Source organism: Suricata suricatta, chromosome 9 (assembly GCF_006229205.1).
Source record: "Suricata suricatta isolate VVHF042 chromosome 9, meerkat_22Aug2017_6uvM2_HiC, whole genome shotgun sequence".
Classification (NCBI taxonomy): domain Eukaryota; kingdom Metazoa; phylum Chordata; class Mammalia; order Carnivora; family Herpestidae; genus Suricata; species Suricata suricatta.
In genome coordinates, this window is record NC_043708.1 from 32,847,078 (window position 1) to 32,869,756 (window position 22,679).

The 22,679-nt window shown below is 33.0% G+C and overlaps 1 protein-coding gene across 7 annotated transcripts in view; it reads right to left on the bottom strand.

The window, feature by feature from the left end:
* The window catches only part of GPHN (gephyrin), a 608,842-nt gene that overhangs the window by 161,893 nt on the left and 424,270 nt on the right, over positions 1 to 22,679 (bottom strand). For 3 of the 7 annotated variants that reach the window (XM_029951674.1, XM_029951675.1, XM_029951680.1), the window contains one exon: positions 20,793 to 20,864. The exons of the other annotated variants lie outside the window; for them this stretch is intronic. In XM_029951674.1, the coding sequence (XP_029807534.1) occupies positions 20,793 to 20,864 (72 nt within the window). The remainder of the gene's footprint in view (positions 1 to 20,792; positions 20,865 to 22,679) is intronic. 7 annotated transcript variants of the gene reach the window in all.

A 22,679-nucleotide genomic window follows, 5' to 3' on the forward strand; every position in this document is an offset into this window, starting at 1 on the left:
AATAGCAACATGCTGAAAATGAGACAGTTGATATTTTAATAATTCTAAAATTCAAAACTTTTGGCATAGTATAGACTGACCATAATTTTTATTAAAATCAGTCTCCCTCATTTAATTGTTGATTTATTTTGAACCATCAACACATCCTTCTTCAGTCCTTCCTGTGCATATATATCTGCAATAGGATATTTAGGATTTGTTTACAGTCTATAATGATAGCAACTTGCTTTACAAATCTGTAACCCTAAATTCATTAGCACTATGTTTTAATACAACTAAGATGAAAAAGGTACATATATCCATTTTATAAATAGTCTTTTCACAGGGTAACTGTATGGCTTAGAGATATTACAGTAGAAATGGTATCCCTAATTCATTTATTCCAGTTTCATCCAGATTCTCTCTCCATATTCCTGTGAATTAGTTGGCTTAGAATTTAGGCCCAGTATATGTTTGGGTCACCATATTCAAACACTAAAGCAGCTATGCTCATCCTATTTTGTACCTTTACAGCAAACTGCGATAAATACATTCATTTTAACAGAAATTATTAAGATTAATACTTTCTCAGTGGCTGAGATGCACTGGGTTATTGTTCATTGAAAAGGGAAAGGAAAACAAGAAACAACTAGAGATAAAGAAGACAGGTAGTTTCTGTTAACACACACACACACGGAAAGGGAAACGAAGCGCAGAAAAAACTGGAGTGTAAGGAACTGCAGTAAGAAAGTAGGTAAAAGTAAATGAGGTAATAACAGAATGGGGATTCTTACAGATTATTCTCTTCACACTTCTTACTTTAACCTTTAAAACACATGGTAGACCTTAAAAACACCAGTATCATTCCTGATCTCAAATTGTCTTTTAAAGTCAATAGGCCACAGTCAAAGGCATTGCTCATAACATTTATTTTATAAGGCATCATGTGTGTATGTAAGAGAAAACAGAATCACATCATGACTAATCACAAGAGCAGCAGCAAAATTTCCCTTTATGGGTGGTATGTTCAAAAGGAAGCCAAAGTGATTTCAAGAATGACTTAAAGCAATGTAGTATGACTACATCTACCAGGATAAATGATTCAGTCAAGAAAAGTCTGAGTAGATAACTCTAGCTGCGGGAAGTTTCAGACCAAAACAGAGTTCAGTTTTGTCTGAAAGTTAGTTAATAAATTGCAAGTTAACAGTCAATTAAATTCAAGTGAAAATATAATGATACAGATGGACTAAAAGAGTGGTACATGTCCAAGAACACTTTAGAAATGATACTACCGCTGACATATAATAGTGAGGTGGTAGAGACCCTTGCTATATGGTGGCAGTTGAGGTTGAATGAATAACCCAAGATTATTTTGACTTGTCCTTTAACTCTTGAACTGTGTCACATGGCTCTAAAACAGAAGTCTTGGGGGAGATTAAAGATAAAGTTGCTATGAATAAAGAAAGAGAAATGAGCCAAAGGAGGGCATTTAGATGCTTCTGAGCTTTCTGCTCAGATAGCACTTTTGTTTGTTTAAACATTAACTTACATACAAAGGTTGGAATAATTGATAGCTGTATGGGTTCAATTACTGTACTAACATTAATTGTCACTGGGAATATCCTGATATAAATTAAGCAAAACTTAGTAATTTATGCTCACAAAAATGATTTAGGAATATAAAGATTAAATGCCCAATTTCAGGACCATTTACTTGTTTCCCACCTTTTCGAGATGAAACCATACCATGAGAGTAAAAAAGAAAAACATTTTTTTTCCATTTGGAAAAATTGCATCCAGTTTATTTTCTGGTAAGCAAAACATACACATATGAAACAAGGTAATGCTTAATGGTACTAATGAAGGGTGCTGATCACTTGATCATTAAACCAATGCTCTCATTTAACATATTGAAGGCAGTTATAAAGTTTGTTTAGGGATTTTGGAATTGGCATAGATATGAAGGAGTTAAATCATATTTGCTACATTTAAAGCTGGATGATTAGGCTGTGAAATCTGATGATAAGACAATTAAAATCAGTCTTCCTTGGACCCCAAGGTACTTCTGTCTCTAAGCCAAATATTTGAGATTGAAGATTGATTCGTTTCCTCATAGCAGCCTCTTGCATGTCCCAGTGGCATCTTTTTTTTTCTCTCTCTCTCCTTACTCTCCCACTCATGTATATTTTTTGAAGGGATGCCTACCTCTACAATTGAGAAGTACCTGTGACTAATTTAGCAGCATCTGACCATTTTCTGCCATAGTTCCCACTTTTATTCCTGGGGAACTGCCTTCTCTGTCAAGCAATTCACAGAAGTTTATCATTAATTACTGCAACTTCAATACTGAATTCAAAGGGCTTGGTTGCTTTAAGGACTTTTCTTTCAGTGCAGATACACACATCAGCCTTCTCACAGAGCCATGCATTAGTTCATGCCATGCTTCTTAACGAGAACAGTTAGGCATGGTAGCCCAAGCAGAATTAGATTTAATTGCTGTGTGCTGGGATAATAGCAAGTTGCCAAAGAGGAAAAAAAAAGCAGCAAGCCGATTTTTATGATACTAGGCAATATTGAGTGCAGAATGGCCTGGACAAAATTTCAAAAATAGACCCTTCTTTTCTGATCCTAAGAAAGATTTAGAAATAAGACAAGGAAAATTGCTAACACAATTAAAAACTGTGGTTATGAAAGTCCGTAAGAATCTAAATTCCTTTCAGGGTTTCATGGAACATGAATCCAAAAATATCTTTAAGGTCTTTCTGAATTTGCCCTTGTTCTGTAAGTTGCTACTTATGCACTGAACTATTTAATATGGGAAAATCAGAACAAATCACCTATTCCTTAAATACTGAAGCAGGAAAGGGAATGAAAAACAGGGGTTGTTTTCTTTCTCCTTCCTTCCTTTTCTTCTTTTTTACCTTCCTTCCTCTTGTTTTCAATCTTTCCACCCCTTAAAATGCAAAATATTTGAGTACCAACATAACTACTTTTCCTCCTCTCTCAATTCCAAGGAATAGATGCAACATTGGTTTTCCAATCTATAACAGAAATCCAGCTGTTTTATTATAAAATATTATATTTTATATAATAATCTATTTTTCACAATTTTCAGTTTCTATAGCAATAAAAGTCACATGAAAATTAAGTCAACAGCATTTTAAAGGGTAGATTCATAAATGATACAAGCACATGTATTTCAAAGGATGTATGTGGCTTCGATATATCATCCAATGCATTGATATTTACTCCTGGATATAAAATACCTCACTAAACCTAAACGTGAGTCTGGGTTCCCAAAACATTCAAGCTGAAGAGAAGTTAATCAGCATGATAAAATGAGCATACCTATCAAATACTGACATTATATATATGTAACTTTACAAAGTAAACTTTTTAAAGCCAATGGAAAGGATGGTTCCATACATTCCTCATTTTTTCTTAGCTTAGCATATTGATGATGATAGGGTATATCTTGTGGAAAGTCCCTCAACTCTCTATAATTTTTAACTCTGTAATTTTTGTTAAGAATGAGAATAAAATGAAAATTCTGTCTCAGAGAAGATGCTATGAAAAGATAAAAGGATATTATTTAAAAAAACCTCTTGAATAATAAGCACAGTACATAGGACTATTAAGACTGTAAATATTATAGTCTAGTTGGAAAATGATAGCTGCAATTGTTAAATAGGGTAGGAAGCATTTATTTGATAAACACAAGTAAGTGGCTAAAAGTACATGGGAAAGACTATTAGTTCGATTAAAATGGATTCCATAGCATTCAAAATATGCCTTTATATTCAATTGAGTGGACTTAAATAATACATAAAATTACTTCACATAAACAAGATCACCTTTGCATAAGTTGTTCATTCTAACCTACAATGCTTACTGGCATCCTCATTCTTTCAGGGTCTCCTACGTCACTCAAATGTGTTAGATAACTTAGTAGAGCAAAGGAGATTATTCAAAAGGTGAACATTTTCATTCTCCTCCAATAAGTAATGTTAATAAAAAGTAATATCATACTTTGCCTTCATTTCTCTTTTCCAAAAGGATCTGTACTTGGCAAATAAATTAAATGAACATACCATCAACTTATAATAACTGACATAATCTCTATATAGACAAAAACGTGGCCTAAAGAAATATTGTGGCACTTCTAAAGTTATATAATAAGGTCCCAAGAACTCAAATCTATTCTAGGAAAAACTACCCTAAGCAACTTCTATTTTGGAACTGAACAATAATTTGGTGAATTTTAAAATAACTCTCCCCATGACTATTTTGTGAACATAGGACTGAAGAATGATGATTTTCCTATAGACTTTTCTTTAATGCTAATATTGAATAGCTTTATTTTTTAGAACCAATAGCATTGCTTCTCATAACGTACTTGAACAACAGAGCCTGAATACATAAATATAATTTAAAAAATAGACAATACACCAATTTGTAAAATCTTTACATGAGGCCCTACAATTTTTTCTACGTTCTCTATATACCTAACATGATGATGTCTACTCTGTAGTGTCCATCCTTAGTAGGTACTTGATGACTAATCATGACTTACTGGTAGTGTCAGCAAAACTGAAAGTATAAAGAACTAGGTACAAATAACCGTATCAATTTCAATTTTTACAATCACTCAGGACATCAAAATCTGTTATAGACTTTCAAGCTCAAAGCATTTTTTTACTTGTATTTGGCACTCTGAACTTTCAAGTAGAAAGCAAAACACACACAGCGTAATCAAGATCCAATTCCTTTAAAATTGTACCATTAATATTTTAACAGTATTTAGAATCTTGTTGGCTACTTTTATGATGAATTAGCTTTCTCATGAATAAAACAGGTAATAGAAGTCACTTCTTCTAATTCACAGTCATATATTTATTTTACTTTGGTAAGTTGGCTCAAAGACCTCTATCTTGATTACAGGGTAATAAGGACAAAGAAGGCATTCAATAAGTCAGAAATATCAGTATTTACTAGAAAGAGATAGTAGCAATACTAATACCATGTAATAGAAAGCTTATTGAAATTTAACCATATAGGCATAACCCCCTGATATAAACATCCAATTTATAAATTCATTCAACAGACACTGATTGAAGAGGCTGTGAAGAAGTCATTGACCCCAAATTGCAAGTTTCCCTCTTCTTATACCTTCGCCTAGTAAGTGAGTATTCTAAGGAAGATATCCCATTTGAGCTGCTGGAGGAAAGAAAAAGGATGAAAGATTCTGTTGCATTTCAGAATTTGTCAGAATAAAAATGCCTTTCACTAGGCCGGATTCTGTTAGAGGTTAAAATGCATTTTCCCAATAGATAATGTTACAAATAGATAATGTTACAAATACATAAATTCCTACATTTAATCATGTATGTCTAGGGGTGCCTGGGTGGTGTAGTTGGTTAAACATCCGACTTTTGAACTCAGCTAAGGTCATGATCTCACAACTTGTGAGTTTGAGCCTGTGTGGCATCAGGCTTTTGTTATGATGGAGCCTGCTTGGGATTCTGTCTTTCCTTCTCTCTGCCTGTCCTCTGCTTGTGCTCTCTCTCTCAAAATAAATAAAACTCAAAAAAATTAAGAGTACTGTTTAAAAAATTATATGGCTATTTGACTCTCAATTCAGTTACACTATAGTGCTATTTCAGTTTTGAACACTAGTCTAAAAATCTGGTCATCACTTATAAAGTTATTTTCATGTGAAAATGGATTGCTCCACTGATAAGTTGGTGAGTGACTGTACAGTATGATATACAATGGAATTCAAGGACAATATGATGATGGGGTTCAGGACATGTCACCTCAAAATATGGCATCTTGGCATGTTAAATATTTCAAAATGAGTATGTTTGAGAAAATGGCAGAAGCCATTGGCAGAGGAGGTATCTCTGTCCTTGCCCTGCCCTTCGTTCCCAAAACAGGTCATAAGAGTTGCCCTCTCTATACCCTGAGGAAAGGAGCATCCTTATCTCCAAGATGTAGGGATCTGTTTCCATAATTTGGCTATTGTAGATAATGCTGCTATAAATATCGAGGTGCAGGTATCCCTTTGAATTAGTATTATTGTATTCTCTGGGTAAATACCTAGTGCTTTTGAAAAGGGGGGAAAAGGTGACCAGATAAAATTGAGAAGTCCATTTGCTGAAATCTAGGTTCCTCATTTTGTTGTACCCAAATTCATATTTGTGTGAATAAGCAAAGAAAATTTATATTGCTGGTAGTCGAGAAGATACTTATCTGAATGTTTAAAAATTAGAGGATTCGTGGTAAACCAAACCTATGTGCAAATCTATCAGTATGAACCAAAACAGGATATGACCATGAGCTACTTAGAATTCATTAAACCTAGGTAATTTATAGGAAGTTGTGCCAGAATGCATTGGTATTACCTCCCATGTAGAAGAGACAACTGGGGTAATTAGGAAAGAAGAGAAATGGAGACAGAATGCTGGTCTGCGGTACATAAGGGTACATGAAGAAAAAGAATCATGGGTATCAGCCTAGGGAGGAGTAAAATTCACTTTGATGTTAATTTCCCTCACTTCTGGATACAGAGCAATAAAAACAAAAAAGACCACTGGAAATTTATTGGTTGGTCCTTCTTTTGACTTAATGCTTGCCAATACACCCTTTGTGTCTTGGTAATAGATGAAGCTTTAATCAGAGGCCTATGTACAACTTATTTATCAATCAATAACACTAGATTCTGACTTCATTTTTGTTTAAAGCTAACTAAGGAATACTTACTACTGGCTTAACAAAAACCTCAGCTTTCTATATTTTTTTGTGTGCCACTACTGATTCCCATACAAATTCCTATCTGAATTTATAAGAGCATGATTTTTCATTGACTTCAGTTCTCAGTGTTTTTCAAACAGGATGTCAAGGAGACTGATTGGGGTCAGAGAGATAAAGCTGTCCTGCTCTCGGTAAACTTCAGGTTTCAACAGCAGGGAGAGAAAGTCAATTCTACAATTTGAGATTCTCTTCACTCCTATTATATCCAAGGTCAATAAGGATTTCGAGTTGTAGAGACTGGAGTAACTGATATTGTCTGAGCCCACATTCAAGAAAAATAAAGCTTCTAACCCTGTTATTTTTTTGTTTAAAAAATTGCTATCAGACTATACTGTAGGAACAGTCAGGCAGAATAGAATTGAAATGTTTTAGAAGTACTGACCATGATTAATAATTAGAAAAATGCATGAAAATCTTAGGGATATACGACACATATATAATGGGATATTTGAAACTGGGTTCTAACTCATGATCTGGTCAATATGTGTTTGTTAAATACTCAGTGTGCTAGATGGAATAAAATCCAAAAGAAGCTAAGTCAATGTCTTTACTCAATCAAGTTTCATAAATGAATAATCGAGTGAATACTTTTCTAATTATACCCATTAGTCATTCATTCAATCATTCACTCATCCCACACTTACTGAATACCTACTGTTTGTCCTAAATAGAACTAGCCTCTGAATTACAGGTTTCAAACAAAAGTCTCATCTCCAGGAGCTCACAATACAAAAGAAAAGACAGTTAAGTAAACATATAGTCATAACACATCATGATAAATGTAATAATATAAGTTAGAACAAATTGCCATGGGGATATGCATGAGATGCTCTTAACTCAGATGCAGGTAGGAGCTGAGAGGAGATTATCGGGAAAGACTTTCTGGAGCTAGGATATAGGAGCAGAGTTTTAAGGGACAATTACATGTTGGTTAGGTGAAGAAAAGGTGAGGAAATCAGAGAAAAAGGCAAGTGTAATTTACAGATATGAGGGACCCTGGCAACTGGGAAACAGCAAAAGTATGGCTGAAGCTAATTTCAACCACGACTGTAGGTGGTAAGAGGAATAGCTGATGAGGTAATTGGGGGCCAATTCCTAACACTATGGAGAGCTGCTGAAAGATTTTAAGTATAGGAATGACATGATTACATTAACATTTTAGCAATTCCATTCTGGTGAGCCATATAAAGACAGATTAGAGATGTTCATGGAATAAATGATGAGGATAGAGAAACTGGTTTGGAGATTAATCTAGTAATCCAGAAAGAAATCTAACTAAATCGTTGAAAGTATTTCTGGAGAGAAGGGCATAGATTCTAGATATACAAGAACCCCTGAATCTATAGGACTTAGGTTCTGAATGGTCATAAGGGACATAAGATACTCTTGAATTTCCAGTTTGAGTAATGGGGTAGGGTCATATATTGAAATAGTGGATAAAAGAACAAAATTGGGAGCTGAGTGGTGTTCAAGGTGCTTAAAACTTTGGAGCTAGATGTGGGCTGTATAGTTGATGCCAAGGTAGTTACTATATTGTGACAGTAATATGTGACAGTAAAATATGTGAGCTCCTAGAATTATCTCTGACCAAAGTAAATGCTATAAGTAGAAGTAATAATGATGATAAATGGTGATGATCATAACTATAACAACGGTTGATTATGAGAACTTCTGTGGTGATAAAAATGTTGTATATTTATGCTTTCTAAAATGGTAGCCATTAGCCACATTTGACAACTGATCACTTAAAATGTGCAATTTGCTACCGCTATTAAGAAGCTAAAATTCAAATTTATTAATTTTAATGAATTTAAATTTAAAGCCACATGCGGCTACTGGCTATTGTGCTGGTCAGTGTACATATACAGTGAGAAATAAAATGAGAATCTGAGGGGTGCCTGGGTGGTTCAGTCAGTTTAAGGGTCTGACTCTTGATTATGGCTCTGGCCATGATCTCACAGCCCATGAAATTGAAGCCCATGTTGGGCTCTGTGCTGACAGTGTAGAACCTGCTTGTGATTCTCTTTCTCCCGGTCTCTCTGTTCCTCCCCTGTGCATGTTCTCTCTCTCAAAATAAATAAATAAACTTAAAAAATAATTAAAAAAACTCTAAGAATCTGAGAGTTGATCATCAACATGTATGGAACGCAAGTAAAAATAGTAAAAAAGGTAGGAAGAAAAGCAATATAGAGTAATACTGTCTATAAGCACAATCGAAATTCCCTTCAGAGCATGATTAGGATAAAGTAGGAGTTGGTAGAGGTAGTTTTCTGGAGGAAGGTAGACTGGAGCTATGAAGTAGATGAGGGTATTTCAGAAAGACAAAATAGCACAAATAACGGCCAATAAGAGAGAAGGAATATAAGAAGAAGGCCTCCCTTAACTGGAGTGGTAGATGCATGATAGGGAATAAATGGCCAATTACTCTTGTTTGCCAGGGACTGAGGGGGTTCCTAGAATATAGAACTTTCAGTTTTAAAACCAAAACAGTCCTAGGATATAGTACTGTCAGTGTTAAACTAGGAAAGTCCTGGGCAAACTGGGAGAAGTTGGTCCTAGAAAATAATATTAGGTAAACAGTGGATGGCAAAATTATAAAGGATGTTGGGAGAGAGGCAGAAAGGCATTTATTCTTGATACAACAGTTCAGGGTTATGCTATTATAGCTTTTTTGATTAGAGAACTGATGAGAATTAAAGTAGTGCTTAGGAAGATTAGTGTGACCTAAGAAGAAAGAAAGACTAACAAAGAGAATCCAATTGTTTCAGTTACTGTCCTAAATCTAAGTCTGAGGTGATTAGAGCTTACACATCTAAGAAGAAAAATAAATTAGTGCTTACTATGTTCCCAGTACTCCATTAGATTTTATATAAATTATCAATTCTCCCTGAAACCTGGATGTAGAAACTTGGTTGGTTTAACAATTCATTCACCATTTGCTAATTTTTAAGTGCTTCCTGTATTAGGACTTTCCAAGTTCATTATTTTATTAAAACCGGGATTTGAAAGTAGATCTGGCTACAAAGTTCATTGTATGTACTACAAGTAAGAATTAAAAGAAGAATAATTCTCTCTCAACAAAATAGATAGCGTACATCTTAGTTTTAAAACACTTACATCAAAAACTTCCTAAATTTGTTATCCCGGCATTAATATTTCCTTATCTTACACTTTAAAATTCTCATGCTGTAGTTCCATTGATTACCTCTTTTGTATTTCAAATGATCAGAGTAGATGAGGCAGTGTATGAAGATAAGCAGAATTTCACTGTCAACTACAACAGTTTAAAAATCTTTTTATTATGGAAATTTAAAAATGTATGCCCAAGTAGACAGAAGTACCCATTATGTGTTTTTTGAAAATAAAATGTCAATTGATTCATTTCAATTCTTTTATAAGAGTGTTTTGATTAGCTACATTTATCAAATATTCTCATTAAATGTGCCTTCCCATTATTTTATGGCTCGTCACTTATTTGGATGTGAGAGACAGGTGTGTACTTAATTTTCTTATTTTGATCCAAACAATTTATATACTCTGGTAAGCAGCAGTTTTAGTGTTTTTAAATGATACTATTCCTAACAGATTTCTTCAATTATCTCCAAATTCCCAACTATTAAAAATAAACAATGAAAATAATAAACACAAGAGTGACAGGAAAGAGCAGAACATCACAGGCAAATATACTGAAATAAAAAAAATTATTAAAAAAATTTCTAAATGGGATTTTGTGAAGTAGAAAATGTTAGGTGATCATTCCACAGTGTAGAATCTTTATTTTATTAGTTTCTTCCAATGTAAATAGTTTGTAGTCCTATTGGTGGTTCAAAAATGGCCCTATTTTTTTTTTTATTGTTTAAGGAGAAAATGTTGCAGTGTTTAAAATCTAGTTTTCTTCTTTCTCTTTCATCTTTCCTTTCTCCCCTGAATATGTAGATCTACTACCTGCAATTCAGCTGAAGTTTCCATTGCAGAAGCTCCAAATTGTCAGTCAAGGTTCGTTTAGATCACCATTGGTGTTTTAAAAGTGTGTTGGGCTCAGAGGGCAACAACTGTTTTTGCAAGTTACAATTTAAAAAGACTGCCATTTCTTTAGGTAGCTAAAAGCTCTTAAGCATTAAATAAAAATAAAATTAAATTTCAGTCTCTGTCCACTCAATAGTAAAAATTAATTTAACCTCAAAATTTCAAATTATCTAAATGAACCTTACTGCTGGGAAATCTAAGACATTAGAGATAAGGTTTTAAAGGGTTCAATGATTTTTTTAAATTTACTGTTACAAATCATAAAAACAATTTACATCTAGTGCATATTTCAGCTTTTCAAATAAGTCAGAAGGAGCGCTATTTCTACAAGGAGATAGTACTAATGCTGGCTTTTTTCTAAACGAAGCAAATTCTGAAACAAAATCTTCAAAAGATTTTAAAAAACGAACATTGCTGGAACACTGTTGGAGCAAAGCTGAGATTAGCTGGAAATGTGGAAGGTGAGTTTTTTTCTTTTACTTGGCTTGAGGGGATGAAGAATAGTGTACAACCTGTGACACCAATGTCACTACATTCATGATATTCTATGCATTCTAAATGTGAAGCCAATTCCAAGGTCAAGACAGAGCTAGCAAATTACTATAATTACATTTAAATAAGGAATAGTAGGTGCTCAACAAATATTTACTATATGGCTATATATAAGAAAAATAAGAATCATTATAAATATATGTCTAATATTTCCTAAAATTAAAGTTTACATCTTACAGATACAGTTATATCTTCTCATAGGATAAAACCCAAAACTATGTGATTAACCTGAACCAGGTAAATATATTCCATGAAAATGTAAGACTACTGAAGGCCATCCAGAGCCAGCTTTTAATAACTCCTGAACAGCAACAGAATGCATGGTATTTAGGAAAAAACAATTTTCTGAAAGTCACTTGGAAGCTTTATGACTTTAGGCAAGATATTTAATGTCTTTGAGCTCAGTTTCCTGGTTTGCATAATGAGGATGATGACAATATCTTCTCTAAATATCTGTAGTGAAGACTGCAATAAGATAAATGGGATGTCAAACACAGAGTCTATAACATAGTAAGAGAATTGTATTTTTCACAAAGGGGCAATCAGCTACATGGAAAAACATTTGCTGTGCAGTCGCAGGTAAGGCTAGAAATTATCTTGTTCTTGGACAATTCATGGATTGATTCATGTTTCAACAAAGCTCATTTTTTGGTGTTATGAATGTCACAGAAGATAGTTACATGAAATTGATTAAGTCTATGTGCTGCAATAGGTACTGGAGAATTTATTCCTTTAACAGTGAAGGTCAGTGGAGATGATGTAAATGTGAGGGAAAGAAGAGAGTGAGCCATGGAAAGTTTGGCTATAGTCATGCTATAAAATAAAAAATGCCCTTAAACAACAGTTCTGTCAAGAGGCTTCCATATGAAAAACTGACAAAAGAGGACATTTCTTGAAATTCTAATTATTAAGACTCAGAATCTAAAATTTTATAAAATAATCATTTACTAATTTAAGATAAAACAGAAAAAATTATGGAAGGTTACTCTGTTTATAGAGGGTTATCATGAATATTAGATTCCTTGAAGAATTCTTCAAGATACTGGTTTTTATAGCATCATAAATTAAACATAATCACCACCTATGGAGTCCACAGAGGTGTGGCACTGGTAATAAAAAAAAAACAACAACAAACCCTACCACAAATGACAAAAAGAGAAACACATTTTATGACAAATAAATAAAGCTAATGTGTCACAATGAAAATAACAAGTCTAGATAAAGCCAGAGTTCATTTAAGAGCTGAGTGCTATGGAGCAAATGCTACAGCATACACAGTCCCATCCCCCCAGAAGCCAGTTCCACATTCCAACCTGAGACCCCTCCTGCACACATGCTGTCCCAGAGAAAGTAATACCCTGATGGATGCTGTAGGCTGTGTTGGAAGATGATGCCAATGGTAGACTTCTTACACACTCTCATGGTAAATGGAGAATTGCCTGGATGAAGTGTCAGAAAGAAATGGGTTATATACTTTTTTGCACTGGGAATCATAATCCTGGGGAATTCAGAAAAGACCTATGGAAAATGTGGTGATGAGATGATATCAATCTTGCCTTTTGAAAGTCTGCTGCTCTCACAAGTCATTCATCTGCCTTTCGTTACTTTTCTTTTCCTACAGATACATATTTCAAGAAAAAATTTCATTCTTCTCAAAATCAGTTTTAAATCAGTTTTAAGAGAAAAGTCTAAAATAGCTGTAACATTCACGGGAAAAATTACAGAAGATGGTTATAATTCTGTTGATTCAATAAATTCAACCTTATGAGGCTATGAGTTTAGTCATGCTCTTCCTTTCAAGGCTTTTTTGTTTTTTAATCTTTTAATTTTAAAGTAAAAAGATGTTATCCTGCCTGTGGTTCTGCAAACACTACCTGGTATTTCAGATGGTTTCACTGGGTGCTTTTTTTTTGCATGGCGTTCTGAGATAATATTTCTGCAAACAGAATAAAGCTAACAATACTGGCCTGCCCAAGGTAGCTATAGTGGGCTGCAAACACTAAATATGTATAGAAATGGGTTCTGCCTATAAAATAAAAAATTAAGATCTTAAAATTCTTAAACACCTTAAAAGGGTATTAAAATCCTTTTATTTACTAGCCATATTTTGAATACTCTCTTCTCTCAGCTACTCAACAGTGCCCCCGCTTTGGAAAGTAGACTTCAAAGGTATTCAAAATCTGTTAATATTTCAATGTATCTGTTTCACAAATACAGGAACACATGACCGCTATGGTTTTACACAGTAATAATAATAATAAGAAGAAATTAGAAATAAGAAATTAGACCCTGAAAAAGGCAAAAAAACATAGTTCAAATGTCATGTAAAATATTTTGTTAAAAGAGCATGAATCTCATAAATGATTTTACTTTTCCAGATTATAAGAACTTTATAAAAATATGAGTATCAAGGACACTATTTTCCTGAGTAACCTAATCAGCTTTTGAAAAGGAATAAATCTTCCATTTTATACAGAAATAGGGGAATCATATTAACTTTGCATTTAATAACCAATTTGGGATGCTGTGTCTATGGTTAATGGGACAAGATTGTCACTAATTTAATGTAAATCTTCAGCTACCATAGAGACCTAGACAGGTCTGAAAACCAGAATCTTTGTCTTTAGCCAATATTAGTTTAATAACAAATTATCTGGCTCAAAGAAATTTTTATGGAATTAAGGTGGTAGTTAACAACCAAGTTGGCTATTCAGATTTTAACCATTTCAACATGATACAGTGACTACTAAAAAAAAGTTATTCAGAAAACAGTACAGCATAAAAATATTGAAATTTCCTCTTAAAACAGTTAACTTTTCCCTTTTGGTACCCTCATCCCTTTCAGCCAAGTGCAAAGTGCAAGGCAAAATAAATTAAGGCAAAAGGAAAATAAAATAAGAAAAATGGTGAGGGCGAGCATGTTGTTGACCATGTAAGATAACACGTGCAAAGTATACCTCAGATACACTATAAGTAGATGAGCACGAGGGAAGCCGAGCCTGGTTTTGCAGTGGGGAAAAGAAAACACTGTTAAAGAGGAAGTGATAGCATAGTAAGGGTCTCAGATGGCTCCATCACCAACGCATTTGCCAGATAACAAGACAGCTTTATAAGCAGACACTTGAGTTTAAAATCTCAAGTGTCAAGCTATTTAAGGAGAACCTTGTGATTAAAAAAACAAAACAAAACAAACCTGGCTTAAGCAAAAAAGTCCATGACGGAGATGACTTCCTCTGATCAGATGTGGTATTATCTTGCTGAGAAGATGTTCATTTAAGGTTAATTGGAAAGCAGAACACTGGTCATTTTTCTCTTAAGGTACTACACTGATCTTCATTGGTTTATTAACATTAGCAAACTACATGTGAGGTTATTTATAGAATGAGGGCTCTATTGTACATCTTCATATTGGTTTTTAAAGAGAGCACCAAAGCCAGCTTACTATTCTGATTCGTATGTGCTGTTACTACTATTCCATTCCACAATATTACTGAACATTCATGTAGATGTGATATATTAATATATATATATCAATAAAAACACCATAAAAAAACAAACACTGAAACAAACTCTTATCTAGGCGTTTTATCAGAATGTTTCACTTATCTTTTAAAACAGCTATTTTATACTCTAAACCATGTTTAATCTTCATAATTTGAACTGATAATTTTCTGGCCTGTTCTTACTTTCTGGTTGTCACATTGCCATGTTCAACTCACTGGCCTCTACTTCCATTAGGTTGTTAACAATGCCTTGTGAGTTAAATTCTTAAGAATACAGTCTCTAGTTACAAATTCTTCATGAAGTTTCAAAATACAAACTTAGGTGGGGAAAAGAAAGTATAGAAGATGACACAGTGGAGGAATCAGAAATGCTCTTATTATCTGATTTGTTATTTAATTATATTTCTAGCACCCAGAACAGAATAATGTAATAGGTGCTCAACAAATGTTTAATGAATAAATGAATATACAAACTCTTTTTCTTCTATCTTTAAAAAACGGAACTGTGTGAAATAATGTTGGGAAGGCTTTACATTTATCATCATAAAGATTTGTGATAAAATGTTATCACTGCCACTTAATGGGTTACTTGGAGGTATTTTCTAAAATATGGTCAATTATATGCATTTTAAGAAATGGAATCTTTTTTTCCAACCACATACACATCTAATTACACATACACATCTTCAGCAAGGTGCTAGTTCTAAGAAAACTTTGCATGTCTGTTTTGTCTCCATAACTATATCCACAAAATGGAAACACTTTATCTTTCAAAACAGTTGGAATCTTATCTCCCCCCCACCCTCAGTTCTCCATTTTCTGTTACTAGGGAAATTTATTTGTCAAGGAGCTCTTTTATTAGTACCTTATTTTTGTACTAAAGTCAGCTCTGAGAAGGGCAATTTGCAATAAGCATTAAACAGGTCACAGTGCATCGTTACCGCTTCCATGATGTCTTAGGCTGCTGTAGGTGATTTCATAAGTACTAGATGAGAATATTTTTGTTCTAAACACAGACAGGTTTTTGTTATGTTACATTTTTGTTTTCACAGTAGAAGTGAAACCTCAGAATTGTATTAATTAACTTTACATGGTAAGCAAATACTATAAGTGAAAGGTAGCAAAATTAGTCTGTTTTCCAAAGAGATAATCCTGAAGTTGATTTACCGTCATCTTTGTCATTATTGTAGTCTGGTCATAGTTATAAGACATACATCATCTACCAAGATACTCAAGATGTTACATAATTATTATAAATTAAATAGTAAATAAATGGATATTATTATTTTGAGTAAGTGCCAACATATCAAACAAGGAAGACTTATTAGGAGGCTCAAATAATATTCTTCATGTAAGTGCCAAAGACACTAAAATTTGCCTAAGAAAGCAGAATTAATAAACTGATGTTTACTCATTTAAAGGCTACTGAATATTTACTTAAGGACTAATTAATGTTCCAGCTGTTCTTCTTTCCTTCAGTCAAAGTTGGCTGATTTAATGGAGATGCCTTTTAGATAGTTAAGTGCCATATATTAAGATATGACATATTATTTGATCATGTCAGGATGTCTTTACCAGTTACACAAAATTTCCTACAGACAGGATGATTTTAGGTGCATTTAAATAGGAGAAATCAAAAGTTGGACTCCAGGAGAAAGATCTTTGATGAGAAACATAATGAAGTAAAAACAGAAAAATGCAATGTAAGCAAAAATACTCTAAAACGCATTTTAAAAAAGTTTGAGAGCAAGATTGGAGCTTATCTTTACACCCGAAATCTCTGTAGAAATCTCCTCAAACAAGTATGATCTATATTAATAGATATATAGTATAACCTATACTTGAAGGGTGTAATGTTAATTTCATGGTGGGTTTACTTTGTGTATGTGTGATGTGATGTGAAAAAAGAGTAGTTAGAGAAAACAATGGCAAACAGAAGAATAAAAATGTAAAGGTAGAAGATCAGGGTATCAACTCTTTTAGACATATATTATTCCGGGCAGAATAATCTGAAACTATTCCCCCCAAAAAGAGCAGCTCTCCTTTCCTCAAGCTCTAAAATGAAGGTAAGTTTACAAAGACTCTATTATAATCATTTCTCTGTCACTGTCACTTTGACACACTAGCGGTTATAGCAGGTCTCGGCAAACTTTTCTGTAAACAAACAGTAAACATCTCTGACTTTGTGTGCCATGTGGTCTTTGCTGCAACTGTTCACCTCTGCTTTTGTAGTGTGAAAGCGTCCCCAGATTATATGCAAATGAATGAATGTGGCTGTGTTTCAATAAAATTTTATTTTTGGACACTGAAATTGGAGTTTCATGATTTTTACATGTTATGAAATGACATTCTGTTGATTTTCCACCCAACATTTAAAAATGCCTAAATCATTCCTAGCTTGTGGGCCCACAGGAGAGAAAAGGATTTGGGTCCAGAGGCTATAGTTTCCTGACCCCTGAGTGATAGCATTAACTTGATGCTTATAAAAATGCAAAAGAAAAAGCTCTCAAATAATTCATCAAAAATGAAAGAACAGTTAGTTCAGAACTAACTTAAAAATCTATAAAATCACAACTATCTAATCCATTATTCATATTAGCCCCATTTCCTGTTAGTCTTACTTCGGAAGATCAGAAGTCTTACATTCAGAAAATCATTCTTCAAAAAAGACATTACTTTCTGACATATTCAGATATTTTTCTTAAACTTACTAAAAACATAGTCTTATATGAAGTGATAATTCCTCCCTTAACTTTCTCCACTTCAAATAACACCTTGTCTTTATTAATATTAGCACAGCAAGTACAGTCTTATAATTAGCCCACTTTTTACTTCATAACCTAAATCCTAGTTCACTTATGTGCCAATAATCTATCTTCATGAATCATCTTCCCTTTGGTTGTCAAAGCCTTTAAAAAATGAACATATTTGGTTACCTAAAACCTATCTGTATGTTTGTAGCTCAATAGAAATTTACTATCACACTGCATAGACTGAGAAAACACAAAATTTGTGGTTTTGGTTTTACTTCTCTCCTTTCTTTTCTTTCTACTAGTTTTTATTTCATGAACATTTATCTTCTTTTTCTCTAAATATTTTAACACTCAAGCTTTTCAGGGTTCCATCACTCTTTAACTAATTAAACTTTGTAAACTCACCTTGACTCATTATCTTTGTAATATTAGTTTGTATTATCTTATGTTTTCTATTTCTCAACTCTGTTTAAACAGTATTTCAATCTTAAGCATTACTTTTAATGTTCTTCCTACTAGATACCTGTATTTGATTAAATATAAAGGTATTTTTTTCCTTTATGTGGGATTATTTTTCAGTCATTATTCTCAAAACATTATTAGTCTAAGGATTTGTAGTAACTTGCAATCATTAAATCAGGTAAACTTTGCTTACAAGATGGTAAAGCCATGTGATTATAGTTTTATTATTATTAAGGTTACTAAAAACTCATTTAAGGTTCAGAATACTTCAGCTTTGTACCACATACAGAAAATGATGATACATTCTTAATTTATAATTCCAGAACCTAACACATCCTACTTTTTGCTATAGAAGAGTCAACCTAGGATAAAGAAGTACGTTTTCATATGAGAAATAAATAGAATTTAATATTATTCCAAAAATTACATCTTAGAATATTCCACTTTATACCACTACCTGTAATATGTAAGGATGGAGGATTCTTTTCTCTCTAAAATATAATATACAGTGATACCAACAGAAGCATTAATGATTTAATTAAATCCTTATCCCAAACATTTGAATGATGTCTCACGTTTCCAAGTAATAGTAAAATATTTAAGTACAAACACAGTTCTGACTCTTTCTTCTTACTAAACTATTTAGAAAAATTTCAATGAATTAAAGGGCACCTACATACTTTCTCTTGGGTATAGGTGCCCAAAATAAGTTTTCACATGATGGAATGGTCATTATATGCCAAATTATCTCATTTTAGAAACAAAATCTGCTTATATAAACTATGAAGCTGAGAATAACCTTATTCTGCTCTAAGCAACAATTTTTAACATGCAAGGCTTATTATAAGGCATTCTGGGTAATGGGAATTAAAGGGAAGGAAAGAAACTAAACATTCAGCTATTTGATATGTATCTTTTCTAAGCTGAACTGTCAGCAGAAGACACAATTTGACTTTTGATAGTTCTCCTCCCCACACTTTTCTAGTTAATGGGAATCTTAGCATGATATACCTCATATTCAATCTTATTAGAAAAAAAAGGTAATCAGAACAAAGTGTGACCCAGTGAAATATAACAAAAGATGAAGACATTGATGCTAGTCATTATATACTGTACCATGCAGTACATGTGTTGAAAAAAAGAAACTGAAAAGTAACATGATATAACTCAATTTTTGAAGCACAAAACTTTTAATTTAAACCTAATCTAGTGCTAACTCTCTTCTGTATAGACCTTACAAGTCTTAACTTTCTAGTCTTAGCCTGATTGAAAAAAAAAATCACTTCTCATGATTGGTTACAAAGAGTATGACACTAAATAAATTAATTAACCAGAATTTTTTAAGGACTTTCTAGAAGAATATCCAGGTATGCTCAGACTGATTTAATCATAAATTCTTACTAATTTTTTAAAGATAGTGGAATAATTCTAGGAGTGATTATGGAGGATTTTAAAAATTCTATAAGAATTTTCATAGAAAAGAATGGCTCACAAGAAAGTAGAAAAATGAGACACTTGAATTAATTGCTAAATCACTTAATAGAGCAATCAGAATTAATGATTAATATTAATAAAAACAAGTTTGAGATTTAGGAATAAAAATTTAATATATAGATATATTTAACTATGTATGGTACATAATTAGAAACAAGCTGAGATACCAGAGAATTATAATGTCACTATTACTGTTTATTCTTTATAAGAAAACTATAATAGCAATATGGATTAAATGTATGACGATAACCTTGGGAGAAGTAAATCCAGGCTAGAATTGATAGAAACTTTTAAAAAAGTGCCAGGCATGGGATGTCAGAGTTAAATAGAGCCAGAAATTACTTACTGCAATAATTTAGCTTTTCTTCTGCCATATTTTACATCATATACCATTTCAGAGATTTTATTTCCATTTTTCTTGAAAAGATATATTTACGAGAAGGACCAAGCATTCTGAGTCTGAACTATGGGTCACAAAAATATACTACTGTTAGTATTGTCTATCTGACATATGCACAGTATTGAGTGGCTATAAGGTATTGTTTTCTCCTTCGGAGTGTTGTCTTGGGTATATTAGCCTTTGTCTCAAGTATTTGTAAGATGTTATATGACAGTGGAAATATTTACTGCCTAACTTAAAAAATTTTTAAACACATAAAATCTTATCATAGCTATTCCCAAACAGTCTGAATTAAGAGAAGTCTATTAATTCAGAAAAAAAAAATGTGTCTACTTGCCAGCTTACCTATGATGATACTCTAACACTGATCATTTTCCTTGATAATTGAAATCGAATCATCAAGGCTCTATCCCTTGGATCCAGCCACTAATTTATAATCCTGCTGACACATCCAACAAGGGGCAGAACATAGTAGAAAAGCTCCATATGAAGTCTCATAAAAAGAGTCTCAGAAAATCATACAGTTGTATAAGACACACAAATTTTGAAAAGAATTTTTATTTTCATTGGAGCCTGAATGATACTGAATCAACTGTAGTGTTAGTGTGACTTAAGTGTCCTCTACCCTGCCAATTTAATTTTTATTTCATAAATGTGAGCATGAAGCTGCAGCTAGAAAAGGAAGGAAGAGATAGGGAGAAGAGAGACAGAAAGTAAAAAAGATGGAGATGAGAGGACAAACCAATCAGATTTGGAATTACCAGTCAGCAGAAGTTTAGGGAAAAAAAAAATCACCGAGTGAAATCGTACATTTACTCTGAGAGAGTATCCTTTCACATTGCCTTCTAGGTGATCTCTGAGCTCCTCCAGCTTTCGATGGAGCTACATGTAAACATCAGAAAATGAATTGAAAAAGCAACTTGTTCTGTTTTCAGTTTTCCTTTTTCCTTTTAAAAATAAGATCACAGCATTATACATTTCTCACTGCCTTTGGCAAACATTTCAAAACATCAAAGATCTTTGTATAACACAAGCTCAATAATACAAGCTCAATAAATCTGTGACGAGGAAGCCAATGTTTTATTTTAATCATACCATCTTTTCTCCTCAAGGTGTTAGAGAAAATAAATACTACAGCTAGCCTTATAATCCCCTAGAGATTCACTTTAAAAATTTCTATTTGGTAGAAATATGGAATAAAAATATTTAAAAATTATGAAATTTGCTTTTCTTTCCCACACTTCTTAATTTAAAGTAAATTGATTGAACCCTAACATATTTTTTTCTTATACATATATATGTATATACATAATCATACTGTATATACACTGAAAAATAATAAACACGCAATTATAACTTGAAGTTCTATACAGCCAAAAGCTGAATTTAGAGATAATTAAACACATACACACAGTTGCACACACAATCCAATTTACAGCAGACGGTGCTGCATTTATGAATGCCATTTAATCTTTATTTCACTATCAATAATCTCTAAAAAGGTATGTCACACTGCACCTTTTCACTTTACTCCGACTCATAATCCATAGGCTAAACAATGATGGACTTATCTTCTATTAGAGACAAAGGTAAAATATGATACCTCACAATAGACAGTGAGGAATGCTACTGATATATCATTGGGATGCATAAAATTATATTTTTCTGACTAAATAATTTTAAGTTGCCTTGATTTTGAAATAGGCATATAATCAACACTTCCCCTCCCCTCTCATTATCCTTAGTGAAAAAAACAAAACAAAACAAAATAACCCCCCCAAAAGCCCCCAAACACAATAAATTGCTACCCAGTATACAGCAGTGTTAGAGAACAGAGAAGATGGCTTGTCTGGAATAAAGGACACAAACATACAGACACACCGTCATCCATGTGCACTCATGTATGTGCATACACACAAATAAATAAACGACAACAAAAAAACTAAAATTAAGAAGGCAGAAGAGGCAAGGAGAAGAAGGAGTGCAGAAAAATTAGTGCTTCATTAATTGTTAAATGGAAATGAATAGGAGGTGTATAAATTTTGAATTGATTTAATATTAGGCCTCAAGGTAGTTAATTGAATTTTGAGATATCCAGATGCAGTGAACTATCATTTTGATTAGCAGTTACTAATGCTTTTAGGACAAGTGGGACTGAGAGATACAAGTAGTGGTTAATTTGGGGGGGAAATTCCTCTGCACATTTTTAAAATTCAGCAAATTTTCTAACTTGCATTTATGGTGGCAGCATTAAAAGTGATCAATGACTATGTCTGTGTTTCTAAAGGGTGATAACTGGCTTACCTTTTCATTGTGATTGAATGTTAGAGTATCAAGTGCCCAAGATATATTGGCCAAATAGATATTTAACAACTAGCAAATGGGACCATCAGATCAGAAATCTTTAAGCTGTGTACTAGGAGATTACATACAGAAATGGGCAAACATTTGGATATATATTGGTTTCCACTGATTGTTATATAAATTTTTAATTAAAAGAACAAAGGGGATTAAAAGTGTTTAAATACTATTAGCTATGTGTGAGCCCATTATACCAGCATCATATAAAATTGCTCTTCTGTCTAATTCTTAAGAATCAATATATATATAACACATTACTATCTCATAATAGTTATTTTTCTGGAATGAACTACAAATGGTAATGACACTAAAATAAAATTTAGTTACTTTTTATAA